The following is an 18,979-nucleotide window of genomic DNA, read 5'->3' as shown; positions in this document are numbered from 1 at the left end:
GCAAAGAAAAAAAATCCTTTCAGTCATATGCGCAGCTAAACAAAACTGTTTTTAGCTTAGATTTTGTCATTTTGTCAACATTGTCAGAGTATAAGCCTGTCTCACATCTTCAGGAAGACTGTTCCAAATTTTAACTGCATAAAACTGAAATGCAGATTCCCCATGTTTAGTCCTGACTCTGGCACCAGCAGGAGGCCGGTCCCTGAGGTCCTCAAAGTCTGAGATGGTTCATATGGCACTAACATATCCAAGATGTACTTTGGTGCTAGGCCATGGAGAGACTTGTGCACAAGCAGAGCTGCTTTAAAGTCTATTCTCTGAGCCACAGGGAGCCAGTGCAGAGACCTGAGAACAGGACTAATGTGATCATACTTCCTGGTTCTAGTCAGGACCTGTTTTACAACTCGTTTGGAGAGGCCAGTGAGCAGGCCGTTACACACACACACAGACACACACATACACACACACACACACACACACATACACACACACACACACACACACACACAAACACCCCCCACACACACACACACACATACACCCACACACACACACATACACCCACACACACACACACACACACACACACACACACACACACACACACACAATATACAGTAATTAGCTGTAACTTCACAGTCCTGACCTTTTTTGAAATGGGAGTGGCACAATGACATTTGAAGTGGAGCGGTCCCAGAGGAGCGTTCTGGGGATGATGAGATCCTGCTGGGAGGAAGCACTTAGTGACCTACTGGTTTTGTGCACAGATGCAGCACATTTGCAAGTAAATAATTAAATTTAAAATCCTCCCGCTGACATAAAAAACATAAATGAGCCAAAATGCTGCTATTGGTGGTTCCTAGAGTCTATAAAAGCACAGCAGGAGGAGAGCGTACGACCAAGCTCCAGTTATGGAAGCAGCTCCTGTCCATGTTTAAGTCATTTCTTCTTCATTTAAGACCAGGCTTAAAACGTTCCTCTTTGAATTCGCTTATGATCAGACCTTTAGCAACTGAAGCAAAACCCACAGTTTAAGTTCAGCTGTTCTTAGAGTGGCCTGTTCCCTGAGCCTGACATTTGGACCCATCCTCCCCTTCCCTCACCTTATCCTGCTGAGAAAGTGGGTCTAAGGAAACGTGATTCCCCTGGACAGTTGTCCATTTGCTTATTTTCTGTGAATGTTGGTTTATCTGCTTGTCATTTATTGACCATTGACTGTTTCATTGAATGATTTATTATAACTTTCTGATGGTAAAATCTACAGTGAAAACTTGTGAGGGGACTGCTGTTGTGATTTTGGGCCCTTCAAAAATACATTTAATTTGAATAATTATATATCTAATATCATCTTATTGTTGGTGGGGGCTTCTAGTCATAATAATAATGAATGATGAGTGCACAGCGGTAGAGTGTGTGGACTAATTGGTGGTTGTTAACGCAGCAGGATTTAATGGGTTCAATTTGTGTGCATTTCCTCATTTAAATTTAAGTTATTTTTGTACCTGTTCTGAACTGGACTTTATGTAGGTAATACATTTAAAATGTTTGCAAAAAGAAAAAAAAGGTTCCCGAAGGATCAATCTTGTTTGTTTTGAAGACTATTGTTACTTCATTGTTTACATTATTTGGCAACTATTGCCTACATATTCTAAAGCTGATTGGATGTACATAGTATCTGCAGTAATCCTCCTGCACAGCCCAAATCTCAAGATTGTGAAAAATAAGTGTGTATAATAGTGTGCTGAAGCCATGGAGCGGGAGACGCCCACTGATGAGTACATGCTAATCAGCGTACAATAGGATGTTGATAGCCCATTACAGGACAGTTAGGATACAAAGATTAGTCCGGTGGGAAGACAGATTGAGAATGACCCTTGGATGAGAGTCCAAGGATCATTCTCAACAGTGTCCAGTTATAGTCATCTCCAAGTAATCCTCCTGCACAGCCCAAATCTCAAGATTGTGAACAAGAGTACTGAGCACACATACCGCAGAAAATAAGGGAAACAATCATATAAACAACATCTCCTTGACATAAAAAATACAGTTCTGAAATCAATTTACCCAAGAAGCTCAGAATAGAGGTTTTTCTCCTGTAATGTGGTGTTCTGGTCCAGAACAGCCAGCAGATGTGGCTATCCCTTTGAATGGCAGTAAACATCTTGACTTTGACAAAGCTGTATTGTATTCTCATTCTCATACAAAACAAGGCTTTATATTTAGGACTTTTGGATAATTTAATGCCCTCAACACATTAATTAAAGCCTCCACATAAGCTATCCAGGCCTGATGGACTGACTTGATCTCCTCAGGGAGCATACTTATATAACAGCCTATAAAGCCTGGGAACTACTGTAAGCTTTGCTTTTAGATGTGATCTAAAGGATTAACTGTATCACCCTCTAGCCACTATCAACGTTGAAGCCTGATGCCTTCATTTGAAGGAGGACATTTAGCACTGATGTCCAGTGTTTGCCAACTGAAAAAAGGTCGGACAATCACGGTGACTGGGTGGGAGTCTGGTTAATATTGTGGTGAGGAGGTGTAGTAATGTGCTTTCTAAAGTGGATGTATTCTTTGTCCCTGTGTGACTGACAGCTGTGATTGGACGCAGACGCAGTGGATCTCCTCGCTGCGCGGTCACATGCTGCGTGTGCGTGTGCCTCGGTGATGCTCGTGATTTGTGCCACCCATCAGCAGCTCACACAGATCCCGCCGCTGATCGCTGAGGAATGGCACTCAGGTACAACAGCGGCAATAATCTGACCAACCAGTTTGCGCAGCCCGCATGGCGCGTGGGTCTGTGGTCCGTGGCCTACAGCACAGTGCTGATTGTGGCTGTGTTTGGAAATGTGATTGTTATTTGGATCATTTTGGCGCACAGACGGATGAGAACAGTGACTAACTATTTCCTCCTAAACCTGGCTTTTTCGGATGTGTCCATGGCTGCATTTAACACGCTCATCAACTTTGTCTACGCCGCGCACGGAGACTGGTACTTTGGAGAGGTCTACTGCAAGTTCCATAACTTCTTCCCTGTTGCAGCTGTGTTTGCCAGCATCAACTCCATGACCGCCATAGCCATCGACAGGCAAGGACTTTTCTCTTCCGTTTTATATTTGCATTGCAGCTGCATTTATTTAAAATAAATGTTTTGTTGGATAATGTCATGTGACTTTTTGCCGGTGCAATACACGATTTTCCAACGGCTATAGACTTATTTGTGTTGCAAATATAGTGGAATTCACTTTGATCCGTTTTTCAAATGTCATCTCAGAAGTAGTCTCTTATCTCAACTGATCCACCTTTATAAAACATTGTAAGTGATGATGATGGTGTTGCAGGTACATAGCCATCATTCACCCTCTGAAGCCTCGTATGTCTGCAAAGGCGACCATCGGAGTCATTGTTGTCACCTGGAGCCTGGCTGTGGCACTGGCGTTCCCCTTGTGCTTCTACTCTACAACCAAAGTCCTGCCTCTGAGGACTGTCTGCTATGTAGCATGGCCCCGCAAGGCCACAGACCCTTTCATGTGAGTGTGTGCTAGTAACTAATAACATACCTCTATTGGCAATGCATCAATCACTTGCCCCTGGGCAACTGTGGCTCCAAAAGTGTTGGTCTACAGTGATTGTGAAAAGTGGAATCAATGTGTCTTTTGTGTCTTGTGGCCCTTCAGGTATCACATCGTAGTTACCGTGCTGGTGTATGCACTACCTTTGGTGATCATGGCCATCACCTACACCGTTGTGGGCGTGACCCTGTGGGGAGGGGCAATCCCTGGAGACTCCTCGGATAACTACCATGGACAGCTCCGTGCTAAAAGAAAGGTACTGTGGATCATACAGACCATACAAACAGGATGATTTAATCTGGTAAACACAATTTGGAAGGGAAGGAATGAAAGAAAGAAAGAAAGAAAGAAAGGGTTATTTAAATGTATTTATTTATCAACCTTTATTTAACCAGGTTGAACCCCATGAGATCCAAATCTCTTTTTCAAGGAGGATCTGGGCCAAGTGGACTGCAGCACACGAGAAAGCATCATTTTCTACTGACTTGATGGCCCATGCCAATGACATTAAACAACAGTAAAATACTTTATCATCAGCATAAAAGTTATATATGACATTAGACAAGTCAGGTCCATGATTATTGATACAAAGAGAAAATGAAATTGGTCCTAAACTAGAGCCCTGAGGCACTCCTTTGGTTTCCTTAGATCCATTCTTCAATTCTTTATGAAGAGTGAGTCTGGTCACCTTGTCCTGAGTCAAACTCTAACCACACTGTGTCATCAGATTTGTTTATTTCTGTCATACATGAAACAATTGAGTCATGTATTATTTTAAACAAAATCAGACTTCTCTCAACACAGATTAACACTGTGAAATGTTATTCTTCCCCCCCATATAAGATGTGGTATTTGTTTCAATACAATGGACCATGTGTGTCCCTGATTGGCTAATCCACCTGTCAATCATGCCCATCTGACTTCTGCATTTGTATTGTAAAAGCGTTAATCTCCAGAGAATCTAATTCTTGATATTCCAAGCAACTTCTTTGAACACCTCCAGAAAAGAGGAAGTCAGTTTGACACATTGTAATCGATTTGACAATAATTGGCAAATCAGTTTGAGCTTTGGTCATTTGGCCATGTTGCTTTAGAGTTTTAATTTTAAGCATAGGTTCAAGAATGTCTAAAGCTTTGATGAATTGAAGGAAAACAGAAAATCATTTAAAAACTTAAAACCAGCTGTGACTGTCCTGTTTCTAAATCTGGACTGAAAGTTAGATCAAATATAATGAGTGTCAACCGGATGCTGACTGACCTCTCAAGGATTTTGGCTCAAGATACCGAGTTTGAGATACAATTAAAGTAACTAATTGCACAGCAGTTATGGCCAAGAGCAAGATTTCGAAGTGACTGTGATGCGCAAAATCAATTTTTAGCTTCAACTCATATTATAATGTGATTTTCTCATTTAGATTTTTCACAAATCTTTCAGTGATACTGCGTAAACACATGTAATTCTCTGTAAATGTTCCTTCATCAAATTCACTTCTCATTATTACTGTGTTCTTATTTCTTCAGTGAATCAGTGTTGATATTGTAGCATTGGCAGGCCTTGTTTGTAGCTCACACAGACAGCTTTTGCATTTAAATATTTATAGCGGGCTAGGCCTATAGTTCTGGTGGTGGGCAAGTTACACTGGTAATCTACGATAAAACCTCTTCAAATAATAGAAATGTTGGGGTCAGGCAGAGGAGCTACTCATCCATATATTTAGCTGTAATCTGGTTTTGGTCATCAGAATCACTGTGTTGCATTGGAGCGTCATCGTTTGGATTAAGGTCACCACAGATATTATGGCATAAGACAATGTGGCGGTGGATTATTCATACAATCCATTGATATTGTCTGTAGGTGTAGGATATACAGCAGATTTTGATGATATGGCTCATCTACATTATGTGAATGTCGTATGAAGACAAAATTAACTTTTGTTTCTCTTTTTATGTCACTCATACTGTGTGCTGCCGATATCTATTTTGGATGGCATTCAGAGGCAGGGATAAAAGAGAAGCATATTATACAAAATTTGCAATTCACACGAGCATCACAAAATGTCATCAAAGGCTGAGATTGCAAGCTAAATTGATGTGGGATGAAATAAATGGAAAAATCCCCCATTCAAAGAGGTTAATGTAATCATGGGCCGTCTCACACACACTGGCCCACATTGTGGCACTTTGTAACCTTTGTTCTACCTGCAACCTGCAGCTCCTGTTGCAACTGCAAACTTTCTTTTCTTTATTATGAAATGCTCAGGCTGCTTTCAAAGGAAATAGCAAAATGGTAGAACTGATTCAAAACACGGCATCAAGAACAACGAGCAACAAAGCACACCATTGGTTTCTAACTAAAGACATCATTCTTTTTTTTTCATTATAAGTGTATGTTGATTTATAAATCACTGCCTGTCCCAAAAAAAGCCACCACAGAAAAAAAAGTTACACGCTTTAATACTTAGTTGGACCACCTTTAGCTGTGAATGCCTTTGCTGTAACATTGTCTCTATAAGCTTGTCCAAAGATGAATTGCATTCCAGTGTTACATTATTGTTGATAAGTGGATCTTCTCTTGAAGGCAAACAGTCTTTGGCTGCGGCCAAAGACTGTACACCTCTGTTAGCAGACGTTTTTGTGTTTTCTGTTTTTTTAATGCATCAACATCCTACCCCTAGGCCACATACATAATACAAAATAAACCACTACAACATTAAAAATAAATTCATTTATAGGACAAATAAAGAAACCTCTAGCATCATTTATCATACTTCACCCTATATCAAGCCCAAATGTCAGTATAACAACCCTCATTTACCATTGGCACTGCTGTTATCATGCAGACCACACCACTCCCAATTACCCCGACAGACTTAGAACTTACTGCTCAGCCAATTTCATTTGAATGAATTTCTCATTTCCTCATTTCTGCAGGTGGTGAAGATGATGATAATCGTGGTGGTGACCTTTGCCCTCTGCTGGCTGCCCTACCACATCTACTTCATAGTGACTGGTCTGAACAAGGATCTGAGCAAGTGGAAGTACATCCAGCAGGTTTACCTCAGTGTGCTGTGGCTGGCCATGAGCTCCACCATGTACAACCCCATCATCTACTGCTGCCTCAACAGCAGGTCAGTGACCTCTCTGAGCTAATCATAATAGTAATGCTCTGTTTTCACTTTTATAAAGTTCACCTTACAATTACAGCTCCCCAAATCTCAACTTAAAGGGTTTGGAGAGTTTGGGTTTAGATCCCATTGTCCATATTGATTATAACAATGCAATTTCCATCCAAAATAAATATAATAGTGTTGTTTTTTATTATGAACAATTTACCAGCCTTCATCTGCATTCAATGTTATAGATTGCTGGTATGGTAGGCTGCATACACAATACAAATTGAAGTGGACTGTTTTGATTGGGGATTAAAGTTGCAACATTGTATTTTCCTCTGAGTTGGTCCAGTTCACGTTCCCAATGCAAATGATCAACTGAAGTATGAGCCTCATGTGTGTCTTGGCGTGGTTCATTTCATGGTCACTTCTCGTTTGTTCCGCTCTCTGGTTCGTTTGCTTTTGCAGATCACACTAGAGTTCGTTTCAATCGGGTCGAGACCGACATCTCCAACTGGACCAGGGATTTCTCCTTTGGTCCAGATCAGAGTTCATTGCGAGTTCACAATTACCCGAACGAACCGAACCAGCCAAGCAAACAAATCCTGATTCCAATTAAAAGTGCATTGTGAAAGCACTCTTAAACACAGTAATAAAATCAGTTCATTGTGACTATGGGGGAGAAATCAAGTTAGAATTGTAGGCAATCTAACTGGAAGTGGAAAGAGTATCAACAACTTTGAAAGAGAGAGCTAAAAGTAAGTATTTTAAGTTAGTTTACATTTGGCAACACTGATTCCACAGACAGTCACATGCTTTAGAGCTAATGACCAAGACCTCCACACAGAAAGTAGAGCAACAGTGTCTGGAAGACTGGTCCAGGTTCGCTTGGGTCCCTCATTACTGGGATGCCCCCGTCTAGAGAGTGACACCTGCAGAAACACCTCTACAAACTTCAGTGGAGAAGGAGAGAGGTCAGAGGGTGAGGTGGAGCACGAATCCAGCAGAAATAGAAAGGTTAGACAGCTTTCCTCAGCCATCTGGACACATGAATAGCCCGTACTCTTTAGGGTCACGCTATGCTTTGTCAATATGAAATGTAGTAAAACATGACATACACAATTCACTCTCAAACTCTCAAAATCAAACAATTTACAATATTACAGTTTTTGAGTTGAGAAAATCTAAATAGTATACATTTGCTGTGTAATCTGCACTTTTGAGTTTAATTTTACTTTTACATTTCGTGTGAGCTTTTTCAGACACGTTTTAGCAAGTTTCTGACGGTTACAATATAATACAAATCTCTCCAGGTTCAGAGCTGGATTCAAGCACGTTTTCCGCTGCTGTCCCTTCATTCACCTGTCCAGCTACGACGAGCTGGAGCTGCAGAACCGGGGGCTGCGGCCGGGGTACCAGAGCAGCATGTGCACCAGCATCCTCAGCAAAGACAAGAGCGTTCGTGTCCATGGAAACAGGCCGTGCTTGGACTCCCAGACGTCCCACTCCATTAAAGACAGCTAGCACTGCCAGAGCTCCCAGGAGCCACAGGATTGAAAGGTTTATCAGCTTTGTTTTATTGTGCATCTGCCACGACGTGCATGTTGAAGTGATATGATATGACCCACTCTTCTGCCTGAAGAGTGGGTCCAGCTCCAGTCTCCTCGTGTCCGTCTGTCCGTCTGTGAGAGTCGGATCTCTCCTTCACTGGAACTCCTCCAGGTTTCTACGCTTTTTTCCCAAAGAGGTTTTTTTTTTTTTTTTGTTGTAGTTTTTCCTGGCCGAGAAGGAGAGTCTAAGGACAGAGGACCCTGGGACATCGTCCCTCGCCACCACAGACATTGTCTGACTCCATCGCCACCACAGACATTGTTGATTCATTTCTCCCTGTGGCCCTCAGAGGCAACTGTTGTTGTGATTTTGGGCCTTACAAAAATAAATTGATTTGATTTGATTTGATGATCTATTTATGGCGCTTTATGTGCCTGTGAATCTGCAGGTTTGGCTGTTGCTCATTGTTGTAAAACGTATCAATGTAAATATTATTATGAATTCAGAAAATGTCACTGTCATAGCCTTGTTTTGGCTAAATGCTGGTTAGTATGTTATAAAAGCGGACCAGTGCTGCTCACAATTACCTTTAAAATGTAATGTCTTATCTCTGAATGTAATACTCACAAGTGCTCTCTTTGATTTAGTCTTAGTCTTGCCAATAAAACAATGTTTCAATTAAAACAAAGCTTAAAATGTAAATTAAATTAAATCTGAGCTTTTGGATTCCTTTCTATCAGACTTTATTATTTTATAATGTTGTTTAGATAATGTGGATGAAATAACTAGAATTAGTTTTAGTACAATAAAACACAACCAATAATTATAAAATCAGTATGAGTTTTGTAATTACAACAAGGTAAAAGTTTCAACTATAAATGAATTAGGAAGTGATGATGTAAAAGGACGGGATCAAAAGTGCCAGGAAAATCCAGTGAGAGGAGATGCCGGGTGACCTACGAGAACACACAAACAGACAAGCCAATTGTCAAAATATATATCAGGAAGAATGACTAATTACAGACATTAACATGCCTTTTGAACACGATAAGAGCTGTTAACACTAAAACCGCAGCAGAACAAGACTTAAAATGACCACATGTTGCATATTTATTATTACTTATTTGACATTAACAGCAAAGATGAAATACATGTTTTTATGATATTGCACATTGCACATATCAGACACTATAATCATGCCCCTAAAAATAAGATTAGGCCAACCTTTTTTTTTTTTTTTACAAACACCCATCTGCCTCTTTAAGGACGTTAATCTAAAGAGGACAAAACTATGTCGTCTATAGCTGAAAATGTGTCTATGTGTCATACTTTACAATCATTATTATTCAGTGTTGACCACAAAGGGCGATCTTACCTTGAAAAGCTGTAACAGTTGTGCGTGCTCTTCAGTCGGGAATGTTTTAAAACAGTCATATGGTATGATAAATCATCCTCCTCTTTAACATGCCTGAAATCTTCCACTGTGAACTCCTCAGCTGGAGAAAGGAGGAACATTGGCTCCTCGTTACAAATATTGTCTCCAAGATTTGCAAAAAAGCAAGTAGTGATGCTCAAAATGTGTTCGTCATCAATGTCTCTTGCCTTCTTGAGTATCTCCAAACTTGGATAGCCAATCCAAAATTGTCCGAGTCTCACAGTGGAACCTTTCGGAACGTTGAATTTCAGGTCAGAGAAAGAGTACACTGTGGGACAAGTAGGCGGCACAGGGTTAAGCAGACGAATGGAATCCATCAGGAGGAAATGAAAAGACTTAAAATGAAAGTGGTTTTCGTAGGTGGTGATATTTGTTCCTAATGTGTACACAGCGTTGTTCAGTTGTTCTCTAAACGTGCCCTCATCACTGGCCATTGTCCGGAGTGCAGTGCTGTGTTGCTTCAGCCCTCCTTGGATCACTTTTGGGCAGGCAGAGGACAGGGCCAGATCCCATGCTTTCTGGAAAACCACACTGTCGTTCAATTCTTCTTGTAGCAGATCTGAGAGGACAAACTTTTTCAAAGCATTTTTGGTACATCCTTCATACATGTCATCCACGGCATCTGGCGCCATGTCCGAGGGGATTTCAGCAGCCACCTTACAATAAACGAGAAAATTATGAAATTGTTCTTACAGATGTGCATAATGGAATAATAACAACATCAATACTTGCCTCGATGCAAAGCACCAAGCTGCAGATTACAGCAAGAACAAGCTTTCTTCCTTCCTGCATTTTAGTTATCTAGAAAACACAAATGCACGTTTGTTGCAAAAACAGGAACAACGGTGCTCCCCGAGAATGTGGTAGGCAAAACTGCAAGTGCAAATGTGGGGAAGTAAAAAAAAATCTTACCAGCAACACCTTTCCTGTGGAGAGATAAGGACGAGCCTCACTTCTTTGGAAACTGCCCCATTGTGTTTGAAATAATATGTTATTGAAAAGTGATTTGCTTTTCTGGTGATGTTATCCTAATGTAGCCGAGTTAAAATGTGTTTAATGGAATAAATATGATCTTCGTGCTGTTATAAGCTTGTTTTCTGAGACAACAAGCTTATAACAGTGTGTGTGTGTGTGTGTGTGTGTGTGTGTATGTGTGTATGTGTGTGTGTATGTGTGTATGTGTGTGTGTGTGTGTGTGTATGTATGTATGTGTGTGTGTGTGTATGTGTGTGTGTGTGTGTGTCAATGCTATTTTCCACTGCCTTGCCTTCTCTCGCTTCCTTCCTTCCTTCTCAGTTTAGTTAGGAATGTAAAATTAGGGCAGCATATAACAGAGCATACACATTGTAAGAACAATTATGTGGATCGTAGACTAATACAATAAGCGAATAATTAAATGTATCTAGACTAATCTAGATTAATTATATGTAAGTGGCTGATATCACAAAATCCTACCAATGGTTAGAAAGAGCCGGTCTGAAGGACCGCACAGAGGCCCTGATCATGGCAGCACAGGAGCAGGCCCTGAACACCAGAGCAATAGAGGCCCAGATCTACCACAACAGACAAGACCCAAGGTGCAGGCTGTGCAAAGGGGGCCCTGAGACCATCCCACACATAACTGCAGGGTGTAAGATGCTGGCAGGGACAGCATACATGGAGCGCAATGACCAAGTGGCTGGCATAATGTACAGAAACATCTGTGCAGAGTACGGGCTGGAGACCCCAAGGACAAGGTGGGAAACACCTCCAAATGTGGTGGAGAACGACAGAGCCAAGGTCCTCCGGGACTTCCAGATACAGACAGACAGAATGGTAATGGCGAAACCAACCTGGAGTGTGAAGGTATCGGTGGTTCCCGTAGTGATTGGAGCACTTTGGGCAGTGACCCCCAAACTGGAGGGATGAGCAATCATGTGAACACTTGTGTTGACAGTTTGTCTGTGTGAAGCTGAAGGACACATATGGGATTGATTGCTCTGCACTTAATGTCCTTAATCTGGACTCAAGCACAGAGGACAAGTTCAGTCGTCATCTTATCTTCAATCTCCCAAACGCAGCCTTCAAAGACAACATCCATGTTGGTATGTTCAGCTGAATCATATTAGAAATATATATATATATATATATATATATATATATATATATATATATATATATATATATATATATATATATATATATATATATATATATATATATATATATATTTAACTGTAGTCATCTAGACTCTGTTTTTAGGGGGGGAAGATATATATATATATATATATATATATATATATATATATATATATATATATATATATATATATATATATATATATATAGATAGATATATTGATATATTGATATATTGATATATAGATATATAGATATATAGATATATAGATATATAGATATATAGATCTAGATCTAGATCTAGATCTAGAGATAGAGATAGAGATAGAGATAGAGATAGAGATAGAGATAGAGATAGAGATATATAGATATATAGATATATATAGATATATAGATATAGGTATAGAGATATAGATATATAGATATATAGATATAGACATGGATCAGCAGAGCTCGCTCCTCCTCCGGAAACACGCGCACTTCTGTTTCCGGTTATAGCAGCGCCAAAAAGAAAAACACCAGATGATAGTATATCATCGGGCTATAACAGCTTACTTAGTGTGAGTATTTGTGTTTCTCAGATAAGATGCATTTGTCTAAAAGATTTGTTTCCAGTTAATGCTTCGCCTAGAGCAAGGAAAGTGACCGATTATTACGGTACAGTTTTCTGTTCTGTTTTTTATGGACACGATGTCAACACCACCGTCTTATATGATTCTCTTTTGGCTGCTCGTCATTGTAATGTTTGTCTTTTATGGCAATGCTCAGGTGTTTGCCGTTGGGCAGCCTCGCCACGAGCATGTGGGAGGCTCGTGTGCAGAAGGTGGAGCAGCTCGCGCAGTCTTTCCAGAAGAACCCTCTGACCTCCGGCTACAAGCCTCGGCTGTGGCCGTGTCAGCCTGCGTCTGTCTGGAAGATCTTCCCCCGACAGACTTTAGCCTTTCACTTTGCAAAGAGCTGCAAAGAGGTAACAGTATGAAGACACCGCGTAGCAGCCGCGCCCCTTTACACGTGTGTGATGATGTGACTGTGTCTGAAGGATGTACATGTGTTTGCACTGGAGAAAGAGACGAGCGCGCCTGGGCAGAGGATGTTCCTGGTCACAAGTTACACTGAGCTGTGGCATTACTACAGGTGTGTATCTGCCCTTACTCACTGCTGTTTGAAGGTTGACTTGTTTACTCTGGTGTTTTTGCAGGACTTACCCACAGTCATTGATGCACTGTTATGAAGTAATACCAGAGGAAGCAGTTTGTAAGCTCTACTTTGACCTGGAGTTTCACAAACCTTCAAACATCAAGGCTGATGGCAAAAACATGGTGTCTTTACTCATTCAGGTAGCTCACATCTTTATCATGGCAAATACTGCTGTGCCTCTTGTGTGCTTCATTTATAGACTCATGTGAACACTTGTGTTGACAGTTTGTCTGTGTGAAGCTGAAGGACACATATGGGATTGATTGCTCTGCACTTAATGTCCTTAATCTGGACTCAAGCACAGAGGACAAGTTCAGTCGTCATCTTATCTTCAATCTCCCAAACGCAGCCTTCAAAGACAACATCCATGTTGGTATGTTCAGCTGAATCAGAAACATGCATGTGCTCGGTTATTACATTTTATCCACTTCTCTTGTAGGCAGATTTATTCATAACATTCTGGAGCCTATTAAAACCACAGGTTCCATATCTTCTCTACCAAAAGACAGGTTAGATTTTTTTCCTTACAGAAACCATTATCTACACTGAAATGTCACTTTAAATGGCAATATTTTGTAGCGTACAAGAAAAGGATCAATCAACTATTGCTGATAAAACATGTGAAGAGCCACAAACCAAAAGACACAAACCTGAAGACCTCAGTTTCCTCCTTGTCAAAAACAAGGATGGGGAGGATTGTCTTTTTGTTGATCTTGGTAAGCTTTCAAAAACATAAACCTTATTACTGTGTAATTAGCTTCATTGTGATATTGTCATACGCTATATTTTAAAGGCGTTTACACAAAGAACAGAAACTTTCGCCTTTACAAGTCCTCAAAGATGGGTAAAAATGCAGCATTTACCGTGGCAGAGGACAACAGCTTCTCACCCAAAACTGAGAAGGGTGTTTCTGTGGAAGAAGCAATATTCCTGGCTTCTTTAGTCTGTAATATCAGGTATTTGAAGTTCAGAACATAAGTTAGTCTGATCATGATTGTATGAAGAAAAATGATAATAACAATTGTGCCTTTCAAGTTTTACAGGCCAAAAGATTCTTACCTTCTCACAAGAGACCAATCCAACTGGAAGGAGTCAGCGCAGACCGGCTCCGGGCAAAGGTGAGGCCACTAGGGTCCAGGACGTTTGGTATTATGCCGAGACACTTAATATAACGAATATAACTGCCATCTTCCCAACAGCATCTTCCCTTTCTGGCTGCTCGTCCTCGCCTCATCAGGAAATGGACCAGTTTGTTTTAACGTTGGTTCAAAAAGACGAGATCCAAGGAAGTATGTCCTCGTATTACTATAATTCACCATGAAGTCCTAGATGAGGGTGCGGGGCGTGTGGAGGAATTCAGGACAAATTAAAAAAGCAAGACAGCGAACGACTTGACACGACAAGCACCATTTTAATCAAGTATGAACTGCTCTCTCTGTCTCCTGTCTAAAGGTATCAGGCGATGGAACTATTTCGCCGCTGACCAGCTGCTCGTTTATGACATCGTCCACTTCCGCTGGTGTGAGAATGTGGCCAGGTTTCACAAAAGCAACAACATCTTGTGTGTGCTCTTAATGTCATGGCCGTTTTATTTGTGCTCTTTGCTTTTCTGAGTGCGTCGTCTCTGCACACAGGATTGTCGTGGATCTCAAAGAGGAAGTGTGGTATCAGAAATGCCACGACCCGGACTGCAGGAACTTCAGATCCTCAAGTATGCCTTCGTTCAGTATATTCATGTTAGTTTTAAGTGTGTCATGAGGGTTTGTGGTGTCTACAGGTTACCCACTGCCTCAGGAGATCTGCATAAGTTACCTCATTGAACTGGTATGTTGCTTTTTAACAATTCACCACCTCGACGCCGAACGCACGGCAATAGTGACCCATACTCTGCCCCGACAGGACGAGGAAGACCAGATGTACTTAATGGATGACAGCGGCAACATTGAACTGAGCCAAGGACGGACAGAACAGCCCCGCCCGTCTGCAGAGCCGCTGGGGAAGGCGCCGGACAACTGGGGCAATACACAGGATGACCTGGACTATTTGGAGAGTCTAAATGCCTTTGAACAGAACAAGGAGCTGCCAGATGAGCTACTGTTGGAATGTATGAATGATTATGACTCACAATGAAGGGGCGTGATTACCCAAAAACAAATTATAATTCAAGTAATATACTGTAAAGTTATGAATATGTGTGTGAAATGTTATATTTGTGTTCAAGAATGTAAACCCATGATGCAGTATAATTATACACATCTCTCTTTTTATATTTTACATTTGTCACTGTTTATAAAAACACTGTCGTGTTTGGTGTATCTAACTGCAGTTTTTTTTATATAATAAATATTATCAAACTATACATACATGATATTTATGTATCCTAAATATGTGGACAAGGCCATATTTCTTAGTTGTAAGTAAAATGATGTATGTTCAGGGTTCAGAGTTGTTGGGTAGTGCTATATTACATACGATACAGCCAATGTGCTGTTAGCTCAAGGTCACATGAAAGAAAACGCCTTTAATATTAAAGTATTCAAAGGGCCAAATCTTCAGGAAATGTTCATGACAATTACCAATGAATTATCCATCCATCCATCCATCTTCTGCCGCTTTATCCGGGGCCGGGTCGCGGGGGCAGCAGTCTGAGCAGGGACTCCCAGACTTCCTCCTCCCCAGACACTTCCTCTAACTCCTCCGGGGGGATCCAGAGGCGTTCCCAGGCCAGCCGAGAGACATAGTCTCTCCAGCGTGTCCTGGGTCTTCCCCGGGGCCTCTTCCCGGTGGGACATGCCTGAAACACCTCCCGAGGGAGGCGCCCAGGAGGCATCCGGAACAGATGCCCGAGCCACCTCAGCTGGCTCCTCTCGACGTGGAGGAGCAGCGGCTCTACTCCGAGCTCCCCCCGTGTGGCCGAGCTCCTCACCCTATCTCTAAGGGAGCGCCCAGCCACACGGCGGAGGAAACTCATTTCGACCGCTTGTATCCGCGATCTTGTTCTTTCGGTCACTACCCAAAGCTCATGACCATAGGTGAGGGTAGGAACGTAGACCGACCGGTAAATAGAGAGCTTTGCCTTTCGGCTCAGCTCCCTCTTCACCACAACGGTCCGATGCAGCGACTGCATCACTGCAGCCGCTGCACCGATCCAACTGTCAATCTCACGCTCCATCCTTCCCTCACTCGTGAACAAGACCCCGAGATACTTGAACTCCTCCACTTGGGGCAAGGACACCCCACCCACCTGGAGAGGGCAAGCCACCTTTTTCCGGTCGAGAACCATGGCCTCGGATTTGGAGGTGCTGATTCTCATCCCAGCCGCTTCACACTCTTCTGCAAACCGTCCCAGTGCATGTTGAAGGTCCGGGTTTGATGGAGCCATCAGGACAACATCGTCTGCAAACAGCAGAGATGAGATCCTGTGGTCCCCAAACCGGACACCCTCCGACCCCCGACCGCGCCTAGAAATTCTGTCCATAAAAATTATGAACAGAACCGGTGACAAAGGGCAGCCCTGGCGGAGTCCAACATGCACTGGGAACAGGTCTGACTTACTGCCGGCAATGCGAACACAGCTCCTGCTCCGGTCATACAGGGACCGGACAGCCCTGAGAAAAGGGCCCCGGACCCCGTACTCCCGGAGCACCCCCCAAAGGACACCCCGAGGGACACGGTCGAAAACCTTCTCCAGATCCACAAAGCACATGTGGACTGGTTGGGCAAACTCCCATGAACCCTCGAGCACCCGATGGAGGGTATAGAGCTGGTCCAGTGTTCCACGACCGGGACGAAAACTACTCTGCTCCTCCTGAATCCGAGGTTCGACTATCGGTCGGATTCTCCTCTCCAGTACCTTGGAATAGACCTTACCTGGGAGGCTGAGGAGTGTGATCCCTCTGTAGTTGGAACACACCCTCCGGTCCCCCTTCTTGAACAGAGGGACCACCACCCCGGTCTGCCAGTCCAGAGGCACGGTCCCCGACCGCCACGCCATGTTGCAGAGACGTGTCAACCAAGACAGTCCTACAACATCCAGATACTTTAGGTACTCAGGGCGGATCTCATCCACCCCCGGAGCCCTGCCACCGAGGAGTTTGCGAACAACCTCAGTGACTTCAGCTTGGGTGATGGATGAGCCAGCCTCCGAGTCCCCGGTCTCTACTTCCTCTTCGGAAGACGTGACTGAGGGATTAAGGAGATCCTCAAAGTATTCCTTCCACCGTCCGACGACATCCCCAGTCGAGGTCAGCAGGCCTCCACCCGCACCGTAAACGGTGTTGGTGAGACACTGCTTCCCCTTCCTGAGGCGCCGGACGGTTTGCCAGAATTTCTTTGGTGCCGACCGATAGTCCTCCTCCATGGCCTCCCCGAACTCCTCCCAGGCCCGGGTTTTTGCCTCTGCGACAGCACGAGCCGCGGCTCGCTTGGCCTGCCGATACCCGTCGATGACCTCCGGAGACCTACAAGCCAGAGTGGCCTGATAGGCCTCCTTCTTCAGTCTGACGGCATCCCTTACTTCCGGTGTCCACCACCGGGTTCGGGGGTTGCCGCCACGACAGGCAACGGAGACAGCTCCGAGCAGCCGCATCAACAATGGAGGCGGAGAACATGGTCCACTCGGACTCAATGTCCCCAGCCTCCCCCGGGACATGGGAGAAGCTCTCCCGGAGGTACGAGTTGAATACCCTACTGACAGAGGGCTCCCAACAGACCCTCACAATGCGCTTGGGTCTGCCAAGTCTGTCCGGCTTCCTCCTCCGCCAGCGGATCCAACTCACCACCAGGTGGTGATCAGTTGACAACTCTGCCCCTCTCTTCACCCGAGTGTCCAAGACACGCGGCCGGAGGTCAGATGACACGACAACAAAGTCGATCATTGACCTCCGGCCTAGGGTGTCCTGGTGCCATGTGCACTGATGGACACCCTTGTGCTTGAACATGGTGTTCGTTATGGACAATCCGTGGCTAGCACAGAAGTCCAATAACTGAACACCACTCGGGTTCAGATCGGGGAAGCCGTTCTTCCCGATCACCCCTCTCCAGGTGTCACTGTCATTGCCCACGTGGGCGTTGAAGTCCCCCAGTAGAACAACGGAGTCCCCGGTCGGTGCACTGTCCAGTACCCCTCCCAAGGACTCCAAGAAGGCCGGGTACTCTGCACTGCTGTTCGGCCCATAGGCCGCCACAACAGTGAGAGACCTGTCCCCCACCCGAAGGCGGAGGGACGCGACCCTCTCGTTCACCGGGGTAAACTCCAACACGTGGCGGCTGAGCTGAGGGGCTATCAGCAAGCCCACACCAGCCCGCCGCCTCTCCCCGCGGGCAACACCAGAGAAGTGGAGCGTCCAACCCCTCTCGAGGAGATGGGTTCCAGAGCCCAAACTGTGCGTGGAGGTGAGGCCGACTATATCTAGTCGGTATCGCTCAACCTCCCGCACAAGCTCAGGCTCTTTCCCCCCCAGCGAGGTGACATTCCATGTCCCCAGAGTTAGTCTCTGTGTCTGGAGATCTGGTCGCCGAGGCCCCTGCCGTCGACTGCCGCCCAGATCTCTCTGCACCGGCCCCTTATGGATCCTCCTGCGGGTGGTGGGTCCACGGGAGGGCGGCCCCACGTCGCTCTTTCGGGCTGTGCCCGGCCCGGCCCCGTGGGGTAAGACCCGGCCACCAGGCGCTCGCCATGGAGCACCCATCCCAGGCCTGGCTCCAGGATGGGGCCCCGGTGACGCCGATCCGGGCGACGTAAACTGCCTTGTTCGTGTTGTCATCATAGGGGGCTTCTGAACCGATCTATGTCTGACCCGTCACCTAGGACCTGTTTGCCTTGGGAGACCCTACCAGGGGCATGAAGCCCCCGACAACATAGCTCCCGGGATCATTCGGGCACTCAAACCCCTCCACCACGTTAAGGTGTCGGTTCAAGGAGAGGCAATGAATTAACCTTTAAAAAAAAGGTACAAATTCTCACCAGATTCCACATTTTTAGGACTTTGTGC

General features: G+C 44.2%; 3 protein-coding genes across 3 annotated transcripts; 2 read left to right on the top strand and 1 right to left on the bottom strand.

Moving 5' to 3' along the window:
• Positions 1-2,683: 2,683 nt before the first annotated feature.
• LOC140377839 (neuromedin-K receptor-like) lies at positions 2,684-8,260 on the top strand. Its single transcript, XM_072463446.1, has 5 exons — positions 2,684-3,091; positions 3,345-3,533; positions 3,681-3,831; positions 6,507-6,703; positions 7,999-8,260. Exons 1-5 carry the CDS (start codon positions 2,733-2,735, stop codon positions 8,207-8,209), a joined length of 1,107 nt encoding a protein of 368 aa, XP_072319547.1. The 5' UTR covers positions 2,684-2,732; the 3' UTR covers positions 8,210-8,260.
• Positions 8,261-9,093: 833 nt separating this feature from the next.
• Positions 9,094-10,771, bottom strand: LOC140378208 (ecto-ADP-ribosyltransferase 4). The gene is made up of 4 exons (XM_072463933.1): positions 10,584-10,771; positions 10,404-10,472; positions 9,612-10,327; positions 9,094-9,192 (listed from the first exon to the last, which is right to left on the bottom strand). The coding sequence occupies exons 2-4, from the start codon at positions 10,461-10,463 to the stop codon at positions 9,120-9,122; spliced, it is 849 nt and encodes a 282-aa protein (XP_072320034.1). The 5' UTR covers positions 10,464-10,472; positions 10,584-10,771; the 3' UTR covers positions 9,094-9,119.
• A 1,575-nt stretch (positions 10,772-12,346) lies between these two features.
• primpol (primase and polymerase (DNA-directed)) lies at positions 12,347-15,156 on the top strand. Its single transcript, XM_072462825.1, has 14 exons — positions 12,347-12,446; positions 12,558-12,756; positions 12,829-12,923; positions 12,988-13,126; positions 13,212-13,359; positions 13,426-13,495; positions 13,566-13,702; positions 13,780-13,942; positions 14,022-14,104; positions 14,186-14,275; positions 14,439-14,547; positions 14,621-14,697; positions 14,764-14,810; positions 14,886-15,156. Exons 2-14 carry the CDS (start codon positions 12,589-12,591, stop codon positions 15,114-15,116), a joined length of 1,557 nt encoding a protein of 518 aa, XP_072318926.1. The 5' UTR covers positions 12,347-12,446; positions 12,558-12,588; the 3' UTR covers positions 15,117-15,156.
• The last annotated feature ends 3,823 nt before the right edge of the window (positions 15,157-18,979 follow it).

Source organism: Eucyclogobius newberryi, unplaced genomic scaffold, assembly GCF_026437365.1.
Source record: "Eucyclogobius newberryi isolate DKJ021-1_F unplaced genomic scaffold, fEucNew1.0.hap1 SCAF_4, whole genome shotgun sequence".
Classification (NCBI taxonomy): domain Eukaryota; kingdom Metazoa; phylum Chordata; class Actinopteri; order Gobiiformes; family Gobiidae; genus Eucyclogobius; species Eucyclogobius newberryi.
Note: the sequence above shows the minus strand (reverse complement) of the source record. Positions and strands in the feature narration are given on the sequence as shown.